This window comes from Arvicola amphibius, chromosome 4 (genome assembly GCF_903992535.2).
Source record: "Arvicola amphibius chromosome 4, mArvAmp1.2, whole genome shotgun sequence".
Classification (NCBI taxonomy): Eukaryota; Metazoa; Chordata; class Mammalia; order Rodentia; family Cricetidae; genus Arvicola; species Arvicola amphibius.
Window position 1 is genome coordinate 66,533,407 of NC_052050.1, and position 23,461 is coordinate 66,556,867.

Below are 23,461 nucleotides of genomic sequence, written 5' to 3' on the forward strand. Positions count from 1 at the left end.
TTACGTTCTGCCATTTGTCTTCATTATAATATCTAGAGAAAATGTAACACATTATTTTGTACAGAAGCAAGTGTCCAACAGTTACTGATAACCAACTCCCAAAGCGAGAGCGCTCACTGCCTGCATCACACCCCCTCCTTCTACTCCTCCCGAAAGTGCTGGGGAGTTCTTTCTGGAGAGACAGAGACCGGCTCAGTAACATTCTAGAGGAAAGCCTGACAATGACTGACAATGCACTCTGCAGGGTTCTGCTGCTCACCTTGTAGCCTGGAGGAACTCACCTTGTAGCCTGGAGGAACTCTGTCCCGGTGCTTTTTGTCCTCATTCCCTGCTCAGGCACTGCTCAAACAGCACCTCCCAGTCTCTCATTTGCCATTCCTTTGCCTTCCCCTATTCCATGCTGCAGGTAAATCTGCTTTCTTACCAAATATAGCATTATTGAAGCCTTCCTCTCAGGGCTCACACCAGGAAGTCCAGCAGGAAGACCATAGCTTAACCAGACTCCCACTGACACATTTTCATTTTGATACATCTTATCCCCAATCCTAATTAGATTATACCAGGTGATTTTGTAATTTTGTTGCACCTCAGAAAACCCTGCTATCACAGTCATGCCTCCATGCCAGTTCGAATCTTTGAGTAAGGAACCTAAATATCTGATAATCAGGAAAGTAATGTATCGCTAAGTTACAGTTTGCTACTCAAAGTGGGATCTAGGGGTCAGTAACAGCAGCAGCAGCATCTAACAGTAGTCTTACTGTTAGAAGTGAGGGTCCTTTGGTACCATTCTAAAGGAGCTGTAGCAAAAGCTCTGTCATAACATGATCCCCAAGTGGTTCACAAATCATTAAAGTTGGGGAAGCCAACTTTACTACATTCACTCCTTGTGTGGGATGTACTAACCTCAGATGTCTTGACTCAGTAAAGACTTCTCAATTATTCCCAGCCTCATCTTCACTTCACCTTCGCAGACTTCATATCCACCTTAAGGGACATGATCTTTACTTTCCCAGTCATAAACTATTACGCCTCACTTCTGGAACTTGAAATTACTAGAGATCTAGGCATCATCTTCCAATCATCCTTCCTTACTACCCCATACAAGCAACTGATTAGTTACTAAGTCCTATCAACTGTTTAGACTGGTTCTCAGAATTCCCAAGTCAGACTTCAGAGGCAATAACCTGAGAATTACTATTTATAAATATCCAGGTGGTCTGAGTAGCATACTTTGTGAGATACACTAGTTCAGGTTTTTATTTTCCCAACTCTGTTCATATGGACTTTGACAAAGGTCACATCAGCCTTTTAACTTTCAGCTTACTTCTTTCCAAATCCAAACCTTCTTGACAGAATGATCAAATAAAAAGTGACTGACTAGAATAAGATAAAAAGTGAGCATGACCTTAGAGGTTCTCCGCCATCCACCTCCCAGTACAAGTCAACCGGTTTTCAGAAGTCCAGTCTCCAAGGATGGCGAAGCATAACTGATTTCAGTTCTTTGAGAGAACATTAGGTCTCTGTGCTTACATCTATCCTGATACTTCTTTCTAGAAGGCCTATACTCAGGGTTCTCCATGGGCCTTAGATCATCCACTAGAGGAGTTCCACCTGCGCTGTGTACCCTAGTAGAATCATGTATACATTTCTATTGAAGCACATTTCCCTCCATCAGAGCTGTTTCAGCTGTCTAATATCTTCTACCAGACTATTAACTGACGGAAGGAGGCAACAATATCAACTGTGGCAACTAACCATCTAGAGCATGACATTCGGACTCCAAAAGTATTTGCCAAACGTCTTAGCCAACTACAGAACCTCCATATTTACATGAATGGATGTGTGTCAACCAAATAGCAGGCTTGAAAATGCTTCACCATGGTGTCAAAATATGTTGATTTCTTTTCCTCTAAAGAACTGACTTCACCTCTGTAGTTAGAGTAATAAATATGTCTGTCTGTGACTATATGTACTTACTTGATAACTTATTCTTCACATGGTAGCATAATCAAACTTACCATTAAATACAGTAACTAAACACATATTTTAGACTTTTGGCAATTTAACCAAACCAAGGAAAAGTTTCAAAAGTGAGATTCCAGCTAGACTTGAGGAACTAATCAAACATCTAAAGGCAAATCATCACTGCACAGTGGATGATTTTTTTTTGTAGTCCTGGGATTTGAACCCAGGCTCTCACATATACCAGGCCAAGTGTTCTACACTGAGCTATATCCTCAGGCCTCATAATGAGTGATTATATTCCAGACACTTTACGTAGCTTACCTACAAGTCTCACAATTCTTTGAGGTAATAACTGTTTAACCAGTTTTACAGATAGCATACTATAAATCCATAGAATTTTTTGTTTGTTTGTTTTGTTTTTGTTTTTCGAGACAGGGTTTCTCTGTATAACAGTCCTTGCTATCCTGAAACTCACTCAATAGACCAGGTTGGCCTCGAACTCATTGAAATCAACCTGCTTCAACTTTCAAGTGCTGGGATTAAAGGCATGCATCACCAAAGCCAGCAAATCCATAGACTTTTAAGGAATTTGTTCATGTGTCAGAATATATAGGAATGTTCCATTATCTAAGGATTTCTATTTCCATTTCTCTGATATGAACATAGAATTATTTCCATTTCATTTGGTGTGTGCCTGTGTGCTATTTCTACCTGCTATCATTATCTAAAATCTCAAGCTTCTCACCAAGACATAAAGAGAATGGGAGTGTATATCTGTGAAAATATGGTTATATGATTAAAAGCTAAAAGTATCCTCTTTTATGTTCATATAGTGTGTTGATCTAGTTCTGATTTGGCCAGCAATTATCTGTATAAACTAGAACAAGATCACGTATCAATCTAGTAAAATAATTTTGCCATTTGTAGAATGAAAAAAAAATAGAAAAGGACATGCATGGCTCTCAAATTTTCGTGTTTATTATAATCACCTCAAAAGTTTAACAACATTCGGATTCCTCTGTCTTCTCTCTAGCACTAGTAACTTACCAGGCTTTCGGCTGTCCTGGTGGTCAGAAGACCACCACGAAGAAGGGTTGAACTAGACATTTTCTAAGGCCCCTTCTGCCTCGTGGTCACCATTTTCAGAGCCTATTTACCACTTTGTGCCTTAGCATTTTTGTTGGCTTTGTTTTCTTGAACCTTTTTTTTCTTTAATCAACACAGTGCTAGTTGCTTTTCAGTCACACTGCACAGGGTCCTAGATCATCAAAATGAACTTTACACTGTAGCCCTGATTAGATTACTGCCAAACCAGCTAAAACTTTAAATGCCAATGCTAAGAATAGGCTGTTGAATATTTTAAATAACCTGATCACAAGTTAGCTTGGTGCTTTGCTATTTTTACTAAATGAAAGGCAGTCACAAGAAGCCAGAGGTCAAAGGGCAAACACTTAGGTAAGGAGGCTGCTCTTAGTTAGGATAACAGCCTAGAAATAAGCCAGGAGAGGGCAGCATCAGCTCAACATTCATCGGGGGTCTCTGAATTAAACTGCTGACTGTGAACAATTGAATCTCCCAGGCACAATTTGGTTTAGATCTATTACTTAATCCCCAAATTTTGATAATATCTGGTGTCATAAACTAATATGATAGACATAAAAAAGGATCAATAGCTTTCTTTTTTTCTTTCTTCCTTTTTCTCTTTCTTTCTTTCTTTCTTTCTTTCTTTCTTTCTTTCTTTCTTTCTTTCTTTTTTTTGAGGCAGGGTTTCTCTGCGTCACAGCCCTAACTATCCTGGAACTCACTCTATAGACCAACCAGGCTGGCATTGAACTCACAAAGATCCAACTGCCTCTGCCTCTTAAGTACTGGGATCTGAGATTAAAGGTGTGCACTGCCACTGCCCAGCTAGTTTTCCTATTTTTATTAATAAAGTTTTTATTAACATACATATAAACAGAAAGTACAGCTTGAGGGTTTTTTTTATAAATGTAACACACTAGTGTAGCTAGCATGGTAGAATTACCTGTAACAACTTCTTTAGTTAATACCTTCATTCCAATGAGGGAATTCACTCCCAATTCCTTTAGAGTTTAGTTTACCTGGTTTATGCTACACACATATAAATAATAGTAAATATACTCCCTATGAGAATCTAATACCTTATGTGAAATAAAAGCTTCATTAAACTATATATATATATATAGTTTGATTATTACTATGTAGGACTTGAATGAATATACTACAGTTTACTTACCTATTTTAATTCATGTGCATCTGTCTAGATTCTGGTTTGGAACTATCATGGCCAATAAATACTGTGGTATACATTTTTTTAAGAAAAGTCATGAGCCGGGCGGTGGTGGCGCACGCCTTTAATCCCAGCACTCGGGAGGCAGAGGCAGGTGGATCTCTGTGAGTTCAAGGCCAGCCTGGTCTACAAGAGCTAGTTCCAGGACAGGCTCTAAAAAAGCTGCAGAGAAAGCCTGTCTCGAAAAACAAAAAACAAAAAAAAAAAAAAAGAAAAGTCATGTTACCCTTGCTATCCTGAAACTTGCTACATAAAGCAGGTTTGCCTCAAATGCACAAGATCCATGCACCTGCCTCTGTCTCCCAAATGCTGGAGTTAAATATGTGCACCGCTACACCTGGCCCTAGTCTATATCTTTTGGTGAACATACATAAACATCATTACTGAGCATAATCCTAGAAGGGGAACTGCCGGGTTGCTAGGGATTTTCTATCTCAAGATTCCTAGGAATCTTGCACTGTGAACGGAATAATAACGACTGAAGTACGGAACAGTAGTTGTATCTGGGCCCTCCTAACACGGGAAAAGACACACTCTTTCATGGGCCATTATGGATTTTGCTGTCAACATGTATCTTATTTGTATGTGATACTCTAGCCCATTTGCTAAGTGACATAAAAATAATTACTAGATTTAACAAGAGGCTCAGAACAAGAGAAGGCTCCACAACAGATCCAAGCTATGTTGCAAGATGCTCTATTGCTTGCACAACATGGTCTAGTAGATCCAGAGGTGCTCTAAGCATCCCTGACAAATAGAGATGCTGTCTGGTTCTTTTGGGAGGACCTCAGAGTTAAACAGTATGGCCCTTAGAATTTCAAAGTCAAGTTCAACTATACTTAAACACAGAAGAACAGCATTTAGTCTGTGAATGGACCTTAGCACTGGGCCACTGTGTTACTGAGCTACTGTAGTGAAGGTCAGGTCTTCACTGCCAAATCAAACTAATATATGTAAGATTGCACTCCAGCATGCATTAAAGGCACAAATAGGTCACATGAAGAACTGATCCAAATGTTATTAGCCCCTACTTTACGACTCTATCTTCTCTCATCCAGTCAACATTTAAGAGGTCATGGGGAGTGCCCTGTAGTTTGCTGACCAGGAAAAAGAAAAGATTAGATCTGGTTTACAAATTGGTCAGCCCCTCTGATACAACTCAGAAAAAAAAAAAAAACAGTAAGAGAAATCTTCTTCCAAGGGGCGGGGCTTTGAGTAGTGTACCTGGTTGTTTGCTTTGCTGGAAGGAGGAATGATCAGATGTTGGATGTATACCAATTCATAGGTGGTAACAAATGATATGGATGGATGGATGGCTGCGACTCAGAAGGAATGCAATAAGAAAAAATAGATGAAAAGGAAAATTGAGGAGAGGCATTACATAAAATTCTCTAAATGGGCAAAACCCATGAAACTATTTGTCTGACATAAAAATATACTCCAAAGGGTGACCTCAGCAGATGAGAAGTCTTAATAATCAAGTGGACAGAATAATTAATGCCAGACGCCAGTTAGTCTCTTTCTCTAGCAACCTCTGTCAGAACAAGGCTGGAGGAAGAGGAAGGAAGCTGATTAGTATCCTCTCTGTCCTTGGACATAAAGTAATGAGGTAGCAGGGAGAGCAGGCTCATCAGCATGGACCTATTGGTACTGTTATAGCAGAACACCTTGAAGTGCTCAGGCGGCAACGCGGCAGCAGGTAGATCACACTGACCAACTTTTATCAGGCAAAGGCAGTGTCTTCTCCTTTCAGGGCGAGCACTGTGGGTCTGGATGAATATGCCTTCTGTACACACAACACTTCTGCCAAGGCTGCTGCACATGAGTTTATAACCACTGTAAAGAGCGATAATGGTGCCATGGTGTTATGGTTTAGATGTAAGATGCCCCCCATGGGTTCCTGTTTTTCAACACTTGCTTCCCAGAAGGTGGTACTATTTTGAAAAGTTGTAGAACCTATGGGAAATAGAACCTTCATGGAGGATCTGGGGGTTAGGGGTTGGCTTAAGGCTTTATAGTTCAGGCTTACATATTATTCACTCTCTGCTGCCTCACATCAAACACAATGTGACCAGCTGCTCGAGCTCTTGCCACCGGGCTTTCTCTACCATGATTTCTTCTTAAACCATGAGCCAAAATGAACTCATTCCCTTTAGGTTGCTTTCTGTCAGGTATTTTGTCACAACTAGAAAAGTAATTCATACAGAAAAGCTGCACCAGCTGTGCAGTCACTGCTCTCATAAATGCGATCACGCAGTCCTTAGGCATTTGGAAATGTTTTGTGGGAGGAAGGTAGAGGAATCTGGAGCTATGGGTTAAAGAAGCCAGAATATGTAAGCCGAGATTAATTTGCCATTCTAGTGAGTGTTTAGAAAACTCCAGAGAGTGTGGAAAGAAATGAAGACAGCGATAATCCAGCCTATAAAGGTTCAGATGGGAACTAGCTCTATTAAGAACTAGATTACAGGCCATTTGTATTAACATTCTGATAAAAAAAAATCTGACTATATTTTGCCTATGTCCCGAAAACCTGAGTGTTGAATTAAAAACTAATGACCTCATTTGTTCAATAGAAGAAATTTCAGGATACAATAGCTTTGAGCATCATGGTTACTGCTCACTGTTCTTCTTGGCTGAGAGTTACACCACCAGCACTACTTGTTCTCAAACCTTTAAATTTTGACTTAACTATGCTACTGGCATCTCTGGTTCTTCAGTAGATGGATGGTATGCCTTAGAACTTTGAAATATCGATAATCATATGACCAATTCCTGTATTAAGTCTCTTCTCACATAAAATACCCTATCTATCTATCTATCTATCTATCTATCTATCTATCTATCTATCTATCATATGTATTTATATATTCGAGCAAAGAAACACTGGGAAAGGTTTTTTATCTCTCTTTCAACACACTTTTTTCTAAAAAGAAACTCTCCCAAAAGTACAAAATAGTAAATGTGTTTGAGGGTATGTATGGAGAGACAGATATCTATCGATTCTTATTCTGTTACTCTGGGCAACCCTCAGTAATATAATTATTAGGTATAAAATGAATAGTATTGACTTAGTCAATCTGGAAGTTATTTAAAAATAACTTGGAGAGTCCTCAGAGCAGACACAGGAAAAAATGAGGATAAAAGTCAAGAATGAACATCTTGCATGGGTATATATACATACATATATTTATATGTAATATATATTAAATAATACATAAATATATAAAACTATATGTCATATTAAATTTCAGTTGTTCCATTGGCCACTCACTCATGAGAGGTTCTTTAGCTCCACTATGGAATTAGAAAAATATGCTTATTTTGGTTTTAGAAGCCTTTAATGATTGCATTTGCCTCAACCACTTGGTAATATTTATCAGTTAAAATCCCCTACTCTTTAAATGTGTCAAAGTGGAACACTAGCACTCATTCTACCTACTATGACAATAGTGAAGAATTGAGATGTTAAACATAATGCCTCACACAGAGGAACTCAACCAATACCAGGTGAATAAAATAATTCTCCATCTTTAAAAAGCATACAACTAAAATAAAATTCAAATAGCAGAGAATAGCAAATTGTTGAAGAAGAAACATCCTAGGTAGATACATTTAAGCCAATGTCATAAGCTAAGTTTTCAAAAGATGAAGTATGCATTTTTACAAAGTTATCTTACTCGAGTTTATGACATTTGCTCAAGCTTTTGTAATTTTATCTTTTCAATTTTATGCAAAAACTTGAGAATACAAGTTATAAATGAATTTACTGTGTGCAGAAAACAACTACTGTGTAGGCCAACTGAGCTCGCACCTGGAGGAACATCTGTAGGAGGAGAGTACCTCTTCTTCACAGCAGCCTCTTTACTTCTCATACGCCTGGTTCCTGGTGACGCCCTAATAATACAACAGATCTCTGGTGCATAGGAAGGAAACTGAAAAGGAAAAGAGTAGTCATTACATAATTCCTCTAAGTACTACATTTAATGCAGTCTTATTTAAAATAAAAATAGTCTCAATATTCTTGGTTAGAATGATAGAACCATATTGGAAAACAATGAGTAACATTCAAATAAAGAGATGATGAATTGTCTTATTTTCCTATTGTGAGAAAACACAATGACCAGAGCAGCTTATAAAAAGAAAGCTTTTAATTTGGCATATGGTTCCAGAGGGTTAGTTCATGATGATGAGGTGAGGAATGACAACAGGAGCAGCCTGTCCCCAGTGATACACCTCCTAGTCCTTCCCAAATAGGAAGGACCTGTATTCAAGCATATGAGCCTATGGGTGGGGCATTTCCATTCAAACCACCACAGAATGAAACAGGATGAATTGAATCACGATCTGAAACACTTTGGAGGGGGTATTTATAATATCCTGCTTTGTTGTCTAAATGAGGGGAATAAAAGTATTGTTTATTTATTTAAGCCATGCATATTATCTTCTGTATGAATGCTATTTTATACCCAGATCTGCGTTCTTAATTTCAACAGCCTCTTCCATCCCAAACACAGGACAGAGAAATTTTCCTAAGGAAAGGGGTTAGCAGATCATTTCTTCCTTGGAAGATTTCTGACCATTTGGGGTAGAGGGTCTATGCTAAAAACATCTGAATGAAGTAAACTTAAATCTGCAAATGCTGAGATACCAAGCCCAAAGAGCCTTTTACTTCCAGACGAGAGGCTAAAGATTCTTCTCTTAGTTGTCCAAAGATCTAATGTTGTTAGCCTGAGAGTTCAGCCGTATCATCAAACAATGACTTCACAGTAGTCAAGCACTACTTATAATTGAGATTGTTTAGTTACCTTTCCACATCCACAATATTAACTATGACTGCATATATAAATCACTAACATACAGAGAAAGTATATATGTGTGTGCACAGGCTCATGCGGGGAGTTGGGTTCAGAGTGGGGAGAGAAAGGAGGAGAACTTGTTGTTTAATGCTATGTATGACAGGATAGCTAGTCCATGAGCTTCTGGGGATTCTCTTGTCTCTAGGGACAATTTAGAGGAGTCTCAAACGAGGTAGAAGGTGAGGACCAACACCCACGGCTATCCTCTGACCTCCACATGAAGACCACAGCATCTCTATACATACACACAGATCCATACATATGCATACATGCACACACAAATAGAATCCATGACATTCTGACACAGTACATGGAAAAAGAGTGAGGCATGACAAAAATTTCACACAGGATCAAAAGACAAGATTTTTTTCCCAAGCTTCTGAAACAGAAAAAATAAATAAGCATGGTTTCACAAAACAACATGGGAAGTTAGAATTCTGATAAGGTAATGTTGAAGAAACACTAAAGAAAATTATCTGTACCTCCAATTCTCTAACTAGAGTAGAAGAATATCCAGCTATGGGGATAGAATTAAAACCTGTTCTTTCATGAACAATCCCATATTCCCTTTCATAAGAGGTTAATGCAGGCATTCACTTTTCTAAATAAGGAAACGAGAGGGAGGGCAGGTAAAAAGACAAGGATGGAGGGAGGGAATGGGAGGGAACGAGGGAGAGAAGGGAGGGAAGGAGGAGAGAGAGAGATAGGATAGAGAGGGGGGGAGTGAGGGAGGGTGTCGTAGGGTGTCGGGTCCTTTGGCTGGCTCCGCTCTCGCCTCTCGCTCGTCTTTTCCTCGCGGTTGTTCTTTTTCTTTTGCGTTGCGTCTGGCGGGCTGTGTCGGTATAGGGGGGGAGAAGCACCGTGGCTGGGGAGTTTGATAGTAGATTTGTGCGATGAGAAAGCACAAGTCAGAAGACTCCAGCAGGAACCCTTTTTCTAGTGAGTTAAAATCTGATGGATCTTCATATCTAAAATGTTGTACAAATGATTAACAAAGAATTTAGGACTGGTTAGATACAAAAACAAGGAAACAAGTATCATGGGCAGAACCATACCCTTCTCAAAAAGACATCAGTTATTATGAAGGTGACTTTATTTGGTAATATGGTCTTAACAGAGTTCATCAAGTTACATCAGGCCCTGGTTCAATATATCCTGTGTCTTTATAAGAACAGGAAACATGGAATTGACATACAGGGAAAATGCGAAGGCACAGAGATACGCAAAGAGGGAAGGGAGCTATATGAGAATTGGCACAGACCGGACTGATGCTGTCCCAGTCAGAAAATGCTGGCAGGTAGCCTGACAGAAGAAAAATTCACTCCAGTGGGTGTGGAGGAGCCGCGCTCTGCTAGCATCCTTATTTCAGAGTTGTGGAAGGTATTTTCTCCTGTTTTAAGAAACCATCTACTTTGTAATAGTTATCACAGCCACACCAACAAATTACTATTCCAGGAAGTAAACCACTGGGAGAAGCTATTGCAGTTTGCTGTATGCTCTGAAGAGTGGAGAATCTCCAATGATACAAAGACTTACAAGACCAAAAACTTTACTCTCTTAAGAAAGAGAAGTTCTGAAGAAAACAGTTGTTTGTGTTCCATTTTATTCAGACACAGAAAAGGACTGTATTTGAACAATCCACCTAGTGGTCGGAGGTTGATCTGACAGGACCAACACCCATGTTGATAGACCAGTCAGTACACTGCTCTTAGCCAGAATGGAAAACTGTCGCACGGAGAAAACTTTCCTAAGACTGTGCTTTTCCAGGACGAGTGCCAGGCAACGTCAGTGTATACAGCTGCTATTAGAACCTGCTACAAATGGGTTTCAGTTCTAGCTTTTTGAAGGAAATAACAGGGAAGCACTCCCAAAATATAGTGGGAAAGATCAATGGTTATAAACAATGGAAGAAAAGATAATTCCCAAAGGGTCAAAAATTTATATTACCAAAGAATAAATTAAGCAATAGCCCGAGATATAACACAAATATATAAGCTAAAAAAGAATTCTGTAAGATAAAGATAACTGACTTAATATATTCCTAAAGTTCCCCACCCTGCTTTTAAAATAACAAAGCCTCACACTCCAGCATGTCCTCAAAAAGAAGGCATCATTTTCTGGAACAGGATTTCCCTACATAGTCCAGCCTGGCCTTGAGCTACTCTACTTCTCCCTTCCAAGTGCTGGGATTAAGAAAATCTTCTGCTTGCAAATGACAGGGTGGAAAAACAGTTTATTTGGAAAGGAATGAAATTTGGGATGAACTCAGTTTCTCTGTTCAAGACCAAACGCTGTGGAAAGAGTTGTAATGGAGAATGGCAACTTGTTCTGTTAGCTCAGCAAGTTCTGCACCTTTGTTCTGGTTGTAAAACTTGTTCTATGACCACAGGAGCGGGCAGGAAACCCAGTCTTAAGACAATTACAGTTTTCCATTTCCCTGGCAATGACAGATGGACCAGGGCAGATGTGCAACTCAGGCAAAGTTAACAGAAGCCCTTAGCCAATACTGAAATACATGTACACATAAAAATATTCCTTTCAGTCTAGTGTGGTGGTGCACCCCTTTAATCCCAGCACTCAGAAGACTGAAGCAGGTGGACCTCTGTGAGTTTGAGGCCAGCCTGGTCCACAGAGTGAGTTCCAGGACAGTCAAAGATACACAGAGAAATCCTGCCTCAAAGAAAAAAAAGTAATAATAATCTTTTTTTCTTTTCCTTAGGTTATATCAAACCATAGAAGATGGTGAAAGTCTGTTTGTAATAGATGCCTGGGGGTGCAATAAAGACAAGCTGAGGTTAAAAACAAGTGTGAGAACTAGAGTTTGGGATCCCTAAGACCCATGTAAATGTCAGGTAAGTATGATGGCTTGATGTCATCCCAGAACCAGAAAGGCAGAAACAGAATTGCCTGAGCAAGCTGGCTAGCCAGGTTCACCCGAACTGGGAGTTCCAGGTTCAAAAAGAGATCATGCCTCAATATATAAGGTTCTTAGAAGGAACTGGAGAAGGCACTTGATATCAGCCTCAGAACTACACACATATACCTGGACACACTTGTGCAAAAACAATACATTTATATCAAAATAATAAACAAAAACAATTGTAGAAACATATAGAAGTTTCAGTGGTTGGTGGTGGTGCATGCTTTTAATCACAGTACTTGGGAGGCAGAGGCAGAGGCCGAGGCAGAGGCAGGTGAATCTCTGAGTTTGAGGCCAGCCTGGTCTTACAAGAGCTAGTTCCAGGATAGGCTCCAAAGATACAGGCAAAATCTGCCTTGAAAACCAAAGAGAAAAAAAGGTGTCTAGAAGTCTCAACAGGGATTTCTAACAAGTGCTACTCAATTTCTGAATTCAGTCATTTTCTTTCCCATTTATGAGTCAATAAGTCATCCTACCCTGTCCCATTTTGGATTGTGTGTGTGTGTGTGTGTGTGTGTGTGTGTGTGTGTGTGTGTGTACAGAGAAACTTGTGAAAAACAATAAGAGATCCACTGAGTTCAGGGAGTAAAATGTTTTTTGCCTTGCTTGGGCATGAAGGCACATGCCTGTAATCTAAACATTTGGGAAGTTAAAATAAGAGTTTGAGGTTAAGACTGTGAATCTGAGTCTAGCCTGAACTACACAAAAGTTCTAGTCATAGCCGGGCGGTGGTGGCGCACGCCTTTAATCCCAGCACTCGGGAGGCAGAGGCAGGCGGATCTCTGAGTTAGAGGCCAGCCTGGACTACAAGAGCTAGTTCCAGGACAGGCTCTAGAAACTACAGGGAAACCCTGTCTCGAAAAACCAAAAAAAAGTTCTAGTCATGAAAAGTGAAAGAAAACATAACAAAGTTTGTAATCTAGAATTACTATACTAAACTTTCCTTTGTACATAATACAATTCTCAGATAATAAAATTTGGACACAACACTGTTAAAACTAGGTACCTATAGGTAAAAGTGAAGTTAGATGCACACACAACAATTAAGTCAAAATAGATTTTATACCTAATTGTGAGACCTACACCTCTTTAACAAAAACATTAGCAGAAGCTTCCTAACATTTGATTTGATTATGACTTTTTTTGTATGATGCCAAAGATATAGGCCACAAAAGAAAAATTAGACAAGTTAAATGATGAAAAATTCCAAATGTTGTGCTTCAAAATATCCTATGTACAGAATAAAAAGGCAACTCATAAAAGTGGAAGCTCACATAGCTAACAACTGAGTCTTCTCTACACACATAAAGGATGTTAGTCTCAAAAAACAGCATCATAACTATCTTTACAGCAATTGAAGAAAAATCTGAAAATGTTACCTCATTTGAAGAACTTTCTTGCCAACTTGACACAGGAACAATTTCACTTGAGTTAACATAATTGCTGACATTTGGAAATAGTTCTTCAAAAGATACATTTTGCACTGGAGACAAATCAATCTATATAACAATATAACTCCTTTTACAGTTTCAAAAATAATTAGTGTTAGGTAATTAAGCATATTGAGAACACTATCTTATTGAAGCATTTTCTTGTGTATTTGATGCACAAACAACTTCATTTGAATAAACATTATTAATTACATTTGGAAATAATTCTTTAAAACATATTTAACTGGATAAATCAATGTATAAATAATTTGTTCATGAAAGCCAACCAGAATATAAAATCATATATACTGGCAAGGATGTGCAGAGATTGGAGCCTTGTGCACTGCTATTAAGATTGTGAATTGATGCAAGGTCTATGGTATAGATTTTCTAGAAAATTTAAAGTGCCCCACCATATGATCTAGAAATTCTACTTCTGGGTATATACTCAGAGGAACTGAAAAGAGGGCGCTTATATTTATACATACACTTTTAGCACCAGTGTTCATAACAACCAAAGCAGAAATGACCAAAATGTCCACTGGCCAACAGACAAATAAATAAAATGTAATATTATAACAGAATGTTTTCATATCTAAAATGTAAGTAATTGTGTGTGTGTGTATGTGTGTGTTGTGTTGTGTTGTATTGTGTTGTGAGTGCACGTGCCTCTACACTTACATGAAAATCAGAGAACATCTTTCAGGATTTGGTTTTCACTTTTTACTGGATGAGTCCTAAGGATAGACCTCAGGTTGTAAGAAAGTACCCTTACCCACTGAGCCATCCCACATTACATGTTTTTGAAATTATTTTATTTTATGTATATGGTGTTTGGGCTACACAAGTCTATGTGCCATATGTATGTAGGACCCATGGAGGCCAGAAGAGGGTGCTGAATTCCCTGGACCTGGAGTTCTAGAGGGTTGTGAGCCACCATGTGGGTGCTGGAAATCATACCCCAGTCCTGTGGAAGAATAGCCAGTGCTCTTAGCCACTGAATCATCTCTCTGGCCCTTGGAAGTAATTTCTGACACATGCTATCACATATGTGAACTTGAAGGCATAATATTTGTGTATTACTTTAGTCATAATGGGAGGGATACTGTTGGGTATGGTGAGATATGCCCAAAGTCCCAGCTACTAAGAGGGGCTGGGGTAGGAGGGTCAACTGATCTCAGGATAAGTCAGACCCTGTCTCAAAATATAAAGGCTACGTAATATGTGATGTTTAGCTATATGAAGCACTTCATGTAGTCAAACCACAGAGAGAAAGTAGAAAGGTGATTAGGAAGGGCCCAATAGGGAGTTACTATTTTATAGGTATGAAGTTTCAGTTTTACAAGATGAAAAAGAATTCTAGAACTAGATGGAGATGATGATTATACAGAAATGTTCAATGCATAACTAAACATGGTTAAAATTCCAAATTTTATGTCACATATACAGAAAAGACTGGTTGTAATAGCATATGATTTTGATCCCAGCACTCCAAAGGTGGAGTTGGGCTGGTCTATGCATTCAAGGGCAGCCTGGTCTACAGAAGGAGTTCTAGGCCAGTCAGGGCATGAGGGGGAAGGAAAGGGAGGGGTGGAGGGAGAAGAATTTGTGAACTGGCAAGTCTGGGGCTAGAGATGGTTCAGCCATTAAGAATGTGTACTGCAGAGGACCTATGTTTAGTTCCCAGTACCCATGTCAGGAAGTTCACAACCACTTGTAGCTCCAGCTCCAGGGATCTGATGCCCTCTTTCAGCCTCTGTGGGTACTCACACTCAGATGGACATACTCACAAACACGAGACACATACATAATTAAAAATAAAATCTTTAAACAAAACTCCTAAACAAACCTTGGTTGGAGTTCCTTCTTACACATAGAGTATTTCCAGTGAAAGTGTGTTTATGTAGCAGAAAAGTTCAGGTATTATTATTCATGGGCAAATGCCCCCAGAACGATATAAACAGATGAATGGGGAGAGGAGAAGTCAGGACACAGATACCACAAAGGCCAAACGCTGGTACTTACCACAAAGTCAGCGGTGTCTGAAGATGGTGTACTTGTTAACAGGGCTTTGTTTTGCTTATCAGGAGAAGTAGAACTTTTTTTCTATAAATATTTATAAAATAGATTATTAGAAAGAAAACATTTAAAAAATAGTAATTAAAAGTTAGTAGATTAGACCATGTGTAATAATAATAAAATCCTTATTCTGCTAAGTAAATTTTAAATCACCTGACAGGAAACTGAAGAATTCTCTAGACTGAATTAGGTCAAGCAACTCTGAATAGAAGTGACCTGGTGTAGCAACTACAGAAGACAGCTGAGGCTGAAATCACTACTAATTTAGAAAGAGAAGCTAGAGTAACAAATAATTAGCTTTGATTACCTCTTTTAACCACCTTAAATTACTTTCAGCATTTGTTTAGTTCCTGGAAGAGTACTGTACTTTTCATGGGAAGACTCACATCAACAAAATGGGAGTGGAAAGCAGGGTAGAAACTAGAGGGAAAATGGGAGATGCAAAGATGCAGAGAGGGACGCATGAAGAAACCAGAAGGAAAAAGAGAAGATGATTGAGAGAAGGGAGAAGAGAGACCAAAGACAACAGAAACAGAACAGAAACAGAAAAAGAGACAGAGGTACAGAAGGGCAGGGATAATGTGGAGCAGGAAGACAGGTAATGAGACAGAGACAGGAGTCAGAGAGAGACAGCAGGACACAGAAAGAGACAAACATAGACCACAAAGAAGAAACAGGCAGGAAAGCAAAGAAACATGAGTGACAGATGGGTAGAGAGACTGAGGTAGGTAGTTTTATTTCCAGCAATAAGTGGCCTTTCTAAATCTTGGGCTCCATAAACCCACCACACCTTTCTGGGAAGTCTCTTTTCTTGATTGTGTGACTGTTACGTGATGCCAAGTTTGGATCTGGAACCCAAACCCTGAGATAAACTGAAAATCACAGTTAAGTCTCTACTAGTTTTATTCCACTTTGACTTTTCTTTCACTCTGTTTTTCTTCGGATTTAATCTATTTAAATTAGTTGGAATAAACTAATCTAAGATGGATTATTAAGAAAATATTAAAAACTTATGGGTATATCTGCTTGGTACAGAATATGTTAACTCTTACTTATTAGCTACATACTTGAAATTTCTCTATCTGAACAATGAGGAGCAGCCTACCTTCAGGATTGGTGAGCAAGAATTTACAGAGAAAGAGAAGATTCTGGAGAGAAGACAGAATGAGTGTTCTGGTGAGCTAGTTCTATCATCACCAAGGCAGCCTCAGGGATCTCTGTTCAAATTTCCTTGAACAAAGAGCCTCCTGGTACACCCTAAAGGGTATGTTTATCACTAATCCAGCTGCATCAGGATCTTTAGGATCTTCATCAGCTGTCAAGCTGAGGTCATCACCTCAGCCTTCGGCCAAGTCCTGAACACACAGCACAACACAGACTTGGGTGGTGCATACTCTTTGTTCAGAACTCCCCACTGGATCCAGGCAGTCATTATTCAGTCCCTTATTTCTTTTCTCAGGTATTCTCTGCTCCAGTAAGCCACTTGAACTCTTTATTATGTCTCAGAATCTGCTTTGCGGGGCTCCCGATGACACAGCTGTCAACACTCAGTTCACTTTTAAAAAACATTAGCTTGCATGCAGCTGTAGAATTTAGCAATTTTTTCTCTATATTTGTTAAGAAATTGTGCATTTCTAAACACCTTCCCAATCAGTACATTTTATAGTCTTTTCAGAATTATGAGTTAATAAAATACCAGGACTTACCGACACAGGTTCCAGGGGCTGCGGCAACAGAAGATCCTTGACTGCGATGCTTTCAAGAGCTGAACTATAATGGGAGAATGGAGCTTTGCTGTCTGGACAACCAGAGCTTAACTTTGCTTGAACTTGTAGACCGCTATCTTCGGATTTCTTTTCAGGCTGAAACACATTCACAATAGCAAATATAATTCACAATGCCATGAAATATCCCTTGTCCTTCTCAGGCGTCCTATTACATCTTCAAGTTGAAAAAAAGATTTAAACGTGAAGATAATTGATTTTCTAGGAAAAAGGAATGTGTTCTAAGGCTAGGGGTATATATCTCCAGCACTATAAAACATGACAACACAAACCCTGTCATATGCCTAAAAAGCAAATTGTTCCATATATTTAAATGAAAAATCTGGTGAAAGACAAATTAGGTTGAAATACTCAGTTCTACCACATTTAAGGTAACAGCTCTCACATGGTGTTTTACAGAGTTGGAGATGTGGATTGGTCAGTGGCAGAGCATTTGGCTAGCAGGGGTGACAACTTGGGTAAAAACGAGCTAGACAACCAAACAATGTTTGCAAAAACAAATTATTAGGCCTGTTTTTCAACACCTAACATTATACTAGGGAAAATATTAAATCTATTTATTCCTGTCTTTATGATACAATAATCTTTATTTAAGAAACCATGTCCCCTAAAGTAGAAAACCCTCTTAACATCAGGACATGTTAGCTGTCACAAGTGTGCTGTTTTGTTAACTCATCCCTGACTGGATATCACACATGGCTCAGTAACTCCAATTATGGACTTGTCTCATGGCTTCATAATATATTTATAATATCATGGTTCTTAAACTATAAGCATGCCAAATGTAAGTAGGGAGGTGAAATTTGAATTCCATATAAAATTAGATAGTGGTGGTGTAATCCTAGGGACTTGAGGTTGGGGTGGGAGTAAAGGATGGCAGAGTAGGGGGAAGGAAGTGGGAGCTAAGGGAGGTACAGTCCATGCCAACGAGTAAACCCGAGAATGGAGTCAAGAGCACAACATGCAACGACTTTAACTGACTTCTTTTCTTGGAGATTTTGTGAAAACCGATGTCTCTTTCAGTCTTGCCATCATCCTAAGCAGTCTTGTCAGCCAGGTAGATGACGGACACAGCCGTCCTCTCAGTTCCTTTAGTTCTGTCACCTTTGCCCTCAAGCCATTCAGTCATGCCACCACCAAAGCCCAGCCCTCACCTTCAATAGAAACTACAGAAGCATCCATTCAGACAGCTTGCTAGACCCTCCTAATCCTTGTTTAAGAGCCTTCATGAAATAGTATGCCCCCTTGTTAAAATCTTTAGTTCACTGATCCTGCTATTCTATCTTCACTATTCCTTGTGGGTTATCTAACCTGTCACTATCCATCAATATAATTAATCTCTTATCCCTTCCCCTTCTAGCACACGGATGCCTCAGGCAAGCCCTCCCTTCCATGTCCTCTGCACCTTCAGTGCCGCTGAACACCGGTAGAACTGTAGAACCTGGAAAATCAGACTCAACAAAACTGACGCACACAAGCAACTGTACTACACATCTCTAGCTTCTCAGACTATTTCACACAAGCCCTATTTTCCTTAGACCTGTCTTCTTCCGTTTGCAATTTTCAGCTAAAAATCTTTTACCATACACCTCTATAACAACAGTAACCACCAAACAGGATGCCACCCATGACTCAAAAATTTCAAGGCTCAGTGTAAAATGGGAGGCTCTAGTTTACAAATTATTAAGATATCCCAGGTGGCAATGGCGCATGCCTTTAATCCCAGCACCCAGGAAGCAGAGGCAGGCAGATTTCTGTAAGTTCAAGGCCAGCCTGGTCTACAGAGTGAGTTCCAGGTGAGCTAGGATTACACAGAGAAACCCTGTCTTAAAAAACAAATGAAGAATTTAAAGGTAGAGAGGAGCATTGAATGTGGTGTGTGCCCTTTGACGTGCAAATCAGCCCTCCCACACTGCATCTACAAACCTACCACAATGGAAAGATCCCTCTGCTAAAGGCCAGTACCCATGCCTGAATTCTAGACCAATGCCTCCTAATGTTCTCAAGGACCTCTCTCTTCAATATAATATAGACATTTAAAAATAGCATAGTGACTCTTAAACAGTTTTATTGCAATATAAGTCAGCATACCCTAAAATTCACAAAAATATGAAATTCAATATTTTAATAATATTTTTAGAGTCGTGCAACCATTACTACAATCTAATTTACAATCTAATTTTTGTCTCTAAAGTCTCATATTAGTGACAAATTTCCATTCCACTACACTAGTACTAAGTAACCTTTCCTCTAATTCTGTCTGTTGTGGGACATATGTACCCTGTGTGAAAATGTATTGCTGTGAATGGTCACTGCTAGGCAGGAGATATAGGTGGGACTTCTAGGCAGAGAGAGAATTCTGAGGAGAAGAAGAAGGCAGAGTTGCCAGTCAAACATGAAGGAAGCAGCATGGGCAGTTAACGAGAGACGAGGTAATGAGCCATGCAATGGAATGTAGATAAAAAATGGGTTAATTTAAGTTATAAGAGCTAGTGTGACAGGCCTGAGCTTTCATGATTAGTAAGAAGTCTCTATGTTGCTGGGCAGTGGTAGATCACACTCTTAATCCCAGCACTCAGGAGGCAGAGACAGGCGGATCTCTGTGAGCTCAAGGCCAGTCTGGTCTATAGAGCAAGTTCCAGGACAGGTTCCAAAGCTACACAGAGAAACTCTGAATTGAACAACCAAAAAAAAAAAAAACTAAACAAAACAAAACAAACAAAATAAATCTCCATGTTATTATTTGGGAGCTAGATGGCAGACAGAAAAAGGCTTATTACATATATCTTTATTTTTCACCCTGGGTATTTCCTGTAAGTGGAATATAGTGTGTGTGGTCTTCTATGTCTTCCTTCTTTCATGTAACATACTGTGATCAAAGTTCATCTGTGTTTTAGCATGCATCAGTGCTTCATTTGCTTTTAACTGCTGGATAATATAGATATGCCACATTTTATGATCCACTTATTAGATGGGCATTGGGGTTGTTTCTACTTTTTGGCAATTATAAATAATTGTAATTGCTTATTAACAAGTTTTTGTGAAGTTGCATATTTTCATTTTTTTCCTTTGGTATAAAAGTTACAGTTGAATTGTTAGATCACATTTAAGTTTTTAAGAAACAACAAACTGTTTTTCAACATAGCCATGCCATTCCACATTCCAGCAGGATCTATGGGGATTCCAATTTCTCCAAATCCTCACTAATACTGGTTACTGTATTTTTTTTATGGTGGCTACCTTAGTAAATGTGAATAAGTATCTTACTATGGCTTTGATTTGCATTTAACTTATACATAATTATAGTGAGCATCACTTCATGTGCTATTGGTTATTGGACGAGAATAGAGCCATTTAAAAACAGCAGGATATCATGACGATTGATTTATGCTCAAGAAGAGATATCTAAAATAGCATAGTCTTTGAGAAGAGGCAAAACACAGTAGCACAGAAAAAGCATTGATGTAAGATGGGACACACTTCAGTGGCAATGTATTTGATCTGTATGATAGACAAGGGCAGACTAGTAGAGGGTGCATCATAGAGTAGACATTATAGATGAAGGACAAGGACAGGTAGCCAGGAGGAGAGAGAAAAAAGTAAAGAGAATACAGAGAGCATGGGGAAGACTTCCTTTTAGGACAAACAATTGAAATTCAGGTCAAGTATAACTAGATCTCTAGGTCATGTAGAGTTCCAGTTGCTACTGGGTGGAATTCAATGCATTACTCCCATTTTCCACCCACCATTTTTAGTAGCCCTCAATCATGATCTGATATATCCAGTTTTTAAAATCAAGGCTTCTTGAGACCCTGCCTTTTCATTCGACAGCTACTCTTTCCCTTTAGGGTTGATTCTCCCTCCCCATCCCCAGTCTTGCACTTTATTGTCTTTGCCACTTCAGGCCTTGACTGCATATGTGTGCAGCTGTGTATAGCCTCTCCTTCTGCAACTACTTCTTGTCCTCAGCTTCTCTTCATGCTTGGTGAGCTGGTGGCACATGGCTCTAGTCTTGTTGGGTCACCTGTTCGGAGGCTTGTACTTCTTGCCCCTGTAGAATCTCCTAAAGTTTTGTTTTGTTTTTTTTTTCCTTTTTTTTTTTGCGTGTGGTTAACAATGGTCAGGTGATGAATTTGTGGACGACTCACATCTTAGACTAGGTGCTGCCTGTCACCTTGGCAATACAAAATTGGGAGAGAGCCACCTTCAGATCATCCACTTGTTTCAGCAGTTCCTCCTTCTTGCCACACAGGTCCCGAGCTTTAATCTTGTCATAGCTGTGTTTAGGGTCAGGTTCTATACAAAATTATGACTTCTCCTTCCATAACTCTAACCTGCTCCGATTTGGTTGGATGCTCCTCAGTCCACTAAAATTGTTCTTGCTGAGATCATCAGATTCTTTCATGATTCTAAATGCAATTCACTATTCTCTTTTAAATTAATGAAAAATGTTGAACAGTTTTGAGTTTACATCAAAGTTGAAAGAAGTACAGAGTCCTCACATAGCCCTGTACACACATATGTACAGCCCTCCCACTACTAACATCCTCTATATGGTGAATGCTATGTTTTTCATCATCAGTGAATCCACACTTACATTCCAGCTAAATCTACAACCTACAGTTCACCTTGGGATTCACTCAGTTGTATATGTTGTACTTCTTGACAAATGTTTAACATCTATCCACCATGTAGTATCATAAAGAATAGCATATTTGCCCTAAAAATGCCACTATACTTCACCTCCTCATCCCTTTCTTTGATTCTGAGCAACCATTAGGTTTTTGTTTTTACACTCTCCATAGTTTTGCCTTTTCTAGACTATCGTAGAGTTGGGCTCATATAAACCTTTTCAAATAAGGTTTTTCACAAGGATTACAACACCCTTCGCTTTAAAAAATATCATTAGTATGCTTATATGCATATGTGCTGGCATGTGAAGGTCAGAGGACAATTTTGGGAGTTTATTCTCTCCTACCATAGGTTCCAGGGATTAAACTTGTGCATCAAGAGCCTCTACCTGCTATCTTATCGGCCCACTTACTGGTTGTTCATAATATCACACCATTTAGAAATTCCACCATTTGCTTCTATGCTCATCTATGAAAACATGCTTTGGGGCTGGAGAGATGGCTCAGTGGTTAAGAGCATTGCCTGTTCTTCCAAAGGTCCTGAGTTCGATTACCGGCAACTACATGGTGGCTCACAACCACCTGTAATGAGATCTGGTGCCCTCTTCTGGCCTGTAGACATACAGACAGAATATTGTATACATAATAAATAAATATTTTTTTAAAAAAGAAAACATGCTTTGGTCACTTGCAAGTTCTAGAGATTATGAATAAAGTTGCTATTCACATCCATCTGCAAGTTTTATGTAGACTGAAATTTTTTCTTCATTTGGGAAAATGCTAAAGACTGATTGCTGGATCGTGGTAAATGCATGCTCAGTTTTGCTAAAAGAAATGCACAAACTTGTCTTCCAGTGTGGCTGTGTCACCTGCAGCTTTCAGCAAAGACTGAGCACGTCTGTTGCTATATCTGCAGTAAATTTGGCATTGTCCATGGTTTAGATTTGGAACATTCTACTGGTGTGTTTTATCTGCAATTTTCTATGGGCATGAGATAATGAGCAACTTTTAACACACTTCTTGCTGTCCATATACCTTCTTCAAGTCTATTCAGGTCTTCTGTCCATTATTTTTTTTTTTTTTTGGTTTTTCAAGAAAGGGTTTCCCTGTAGTTTCTAGAGCCTGTCCTGGAACTAGTTCTTGTAGACCAGGCTGGCCTCGAACTCAGAGATCCGCCTGCCTCTGCCTCCCGAGTGCTGGGATTAAAGGCATGCGCCACCACTGTCGGGCTTCTGTCCATTATTTTATCTTCATATTTGAACTTTCAAAGTTTTTTGTGTGGTTTTGGATCATCATCATATCTACCTTTTACAAATGTGAGATTTGTCTTCTCTTTTTCAACATTGGCTTTCAATGATCAGGCATCAATTTTGATGAATGATCTTTATAATTTATTAATGATTTCTTTCATGTATTATGCCTTCGGCGGTATATTTAAAAATTCATTATTATGTCCCAAGTGTTAAGTTTCAAACCTGGGACAAA

General features: G+C 39.1%; 1 protein-coding gene across 1 annotated transcript in view; it reads right to left on the reverse strand.

Moving 5' to 3' along the window:
* Positions 1 to 23,461, reverse strand: part of Meikin (meiotic kinetochore factor) — a 44,691-nt gene continuing 21,230 nt past the window's right edge. Inside the window, exons 11-15 of the mRNA XM_038324618.1 lie at positions 17,268 to 17,423; positions 15,508 to 15,588; positions 13,432 to 13,551; positions 8,088 to 8,208; positions 1 to 32 (exon numbers count right to left, since the gene is read on the reverse strand). Coding sequence (XP_038180546.1) covers positions 1 to 32; positions 8,088 to 8,208; positions 13,432 to 13,551; positions 15,508 to 15,588; positions 17,268 to 17,423 — 510 coding nt within the window. The remainder of the gene's footprint in view (positions 33 to 8,087; positions 8,209 to 13,431; positions 13,552 to 15,507; positions 15,589 to 17,267; positions 17,424 to 23,461) is intronic.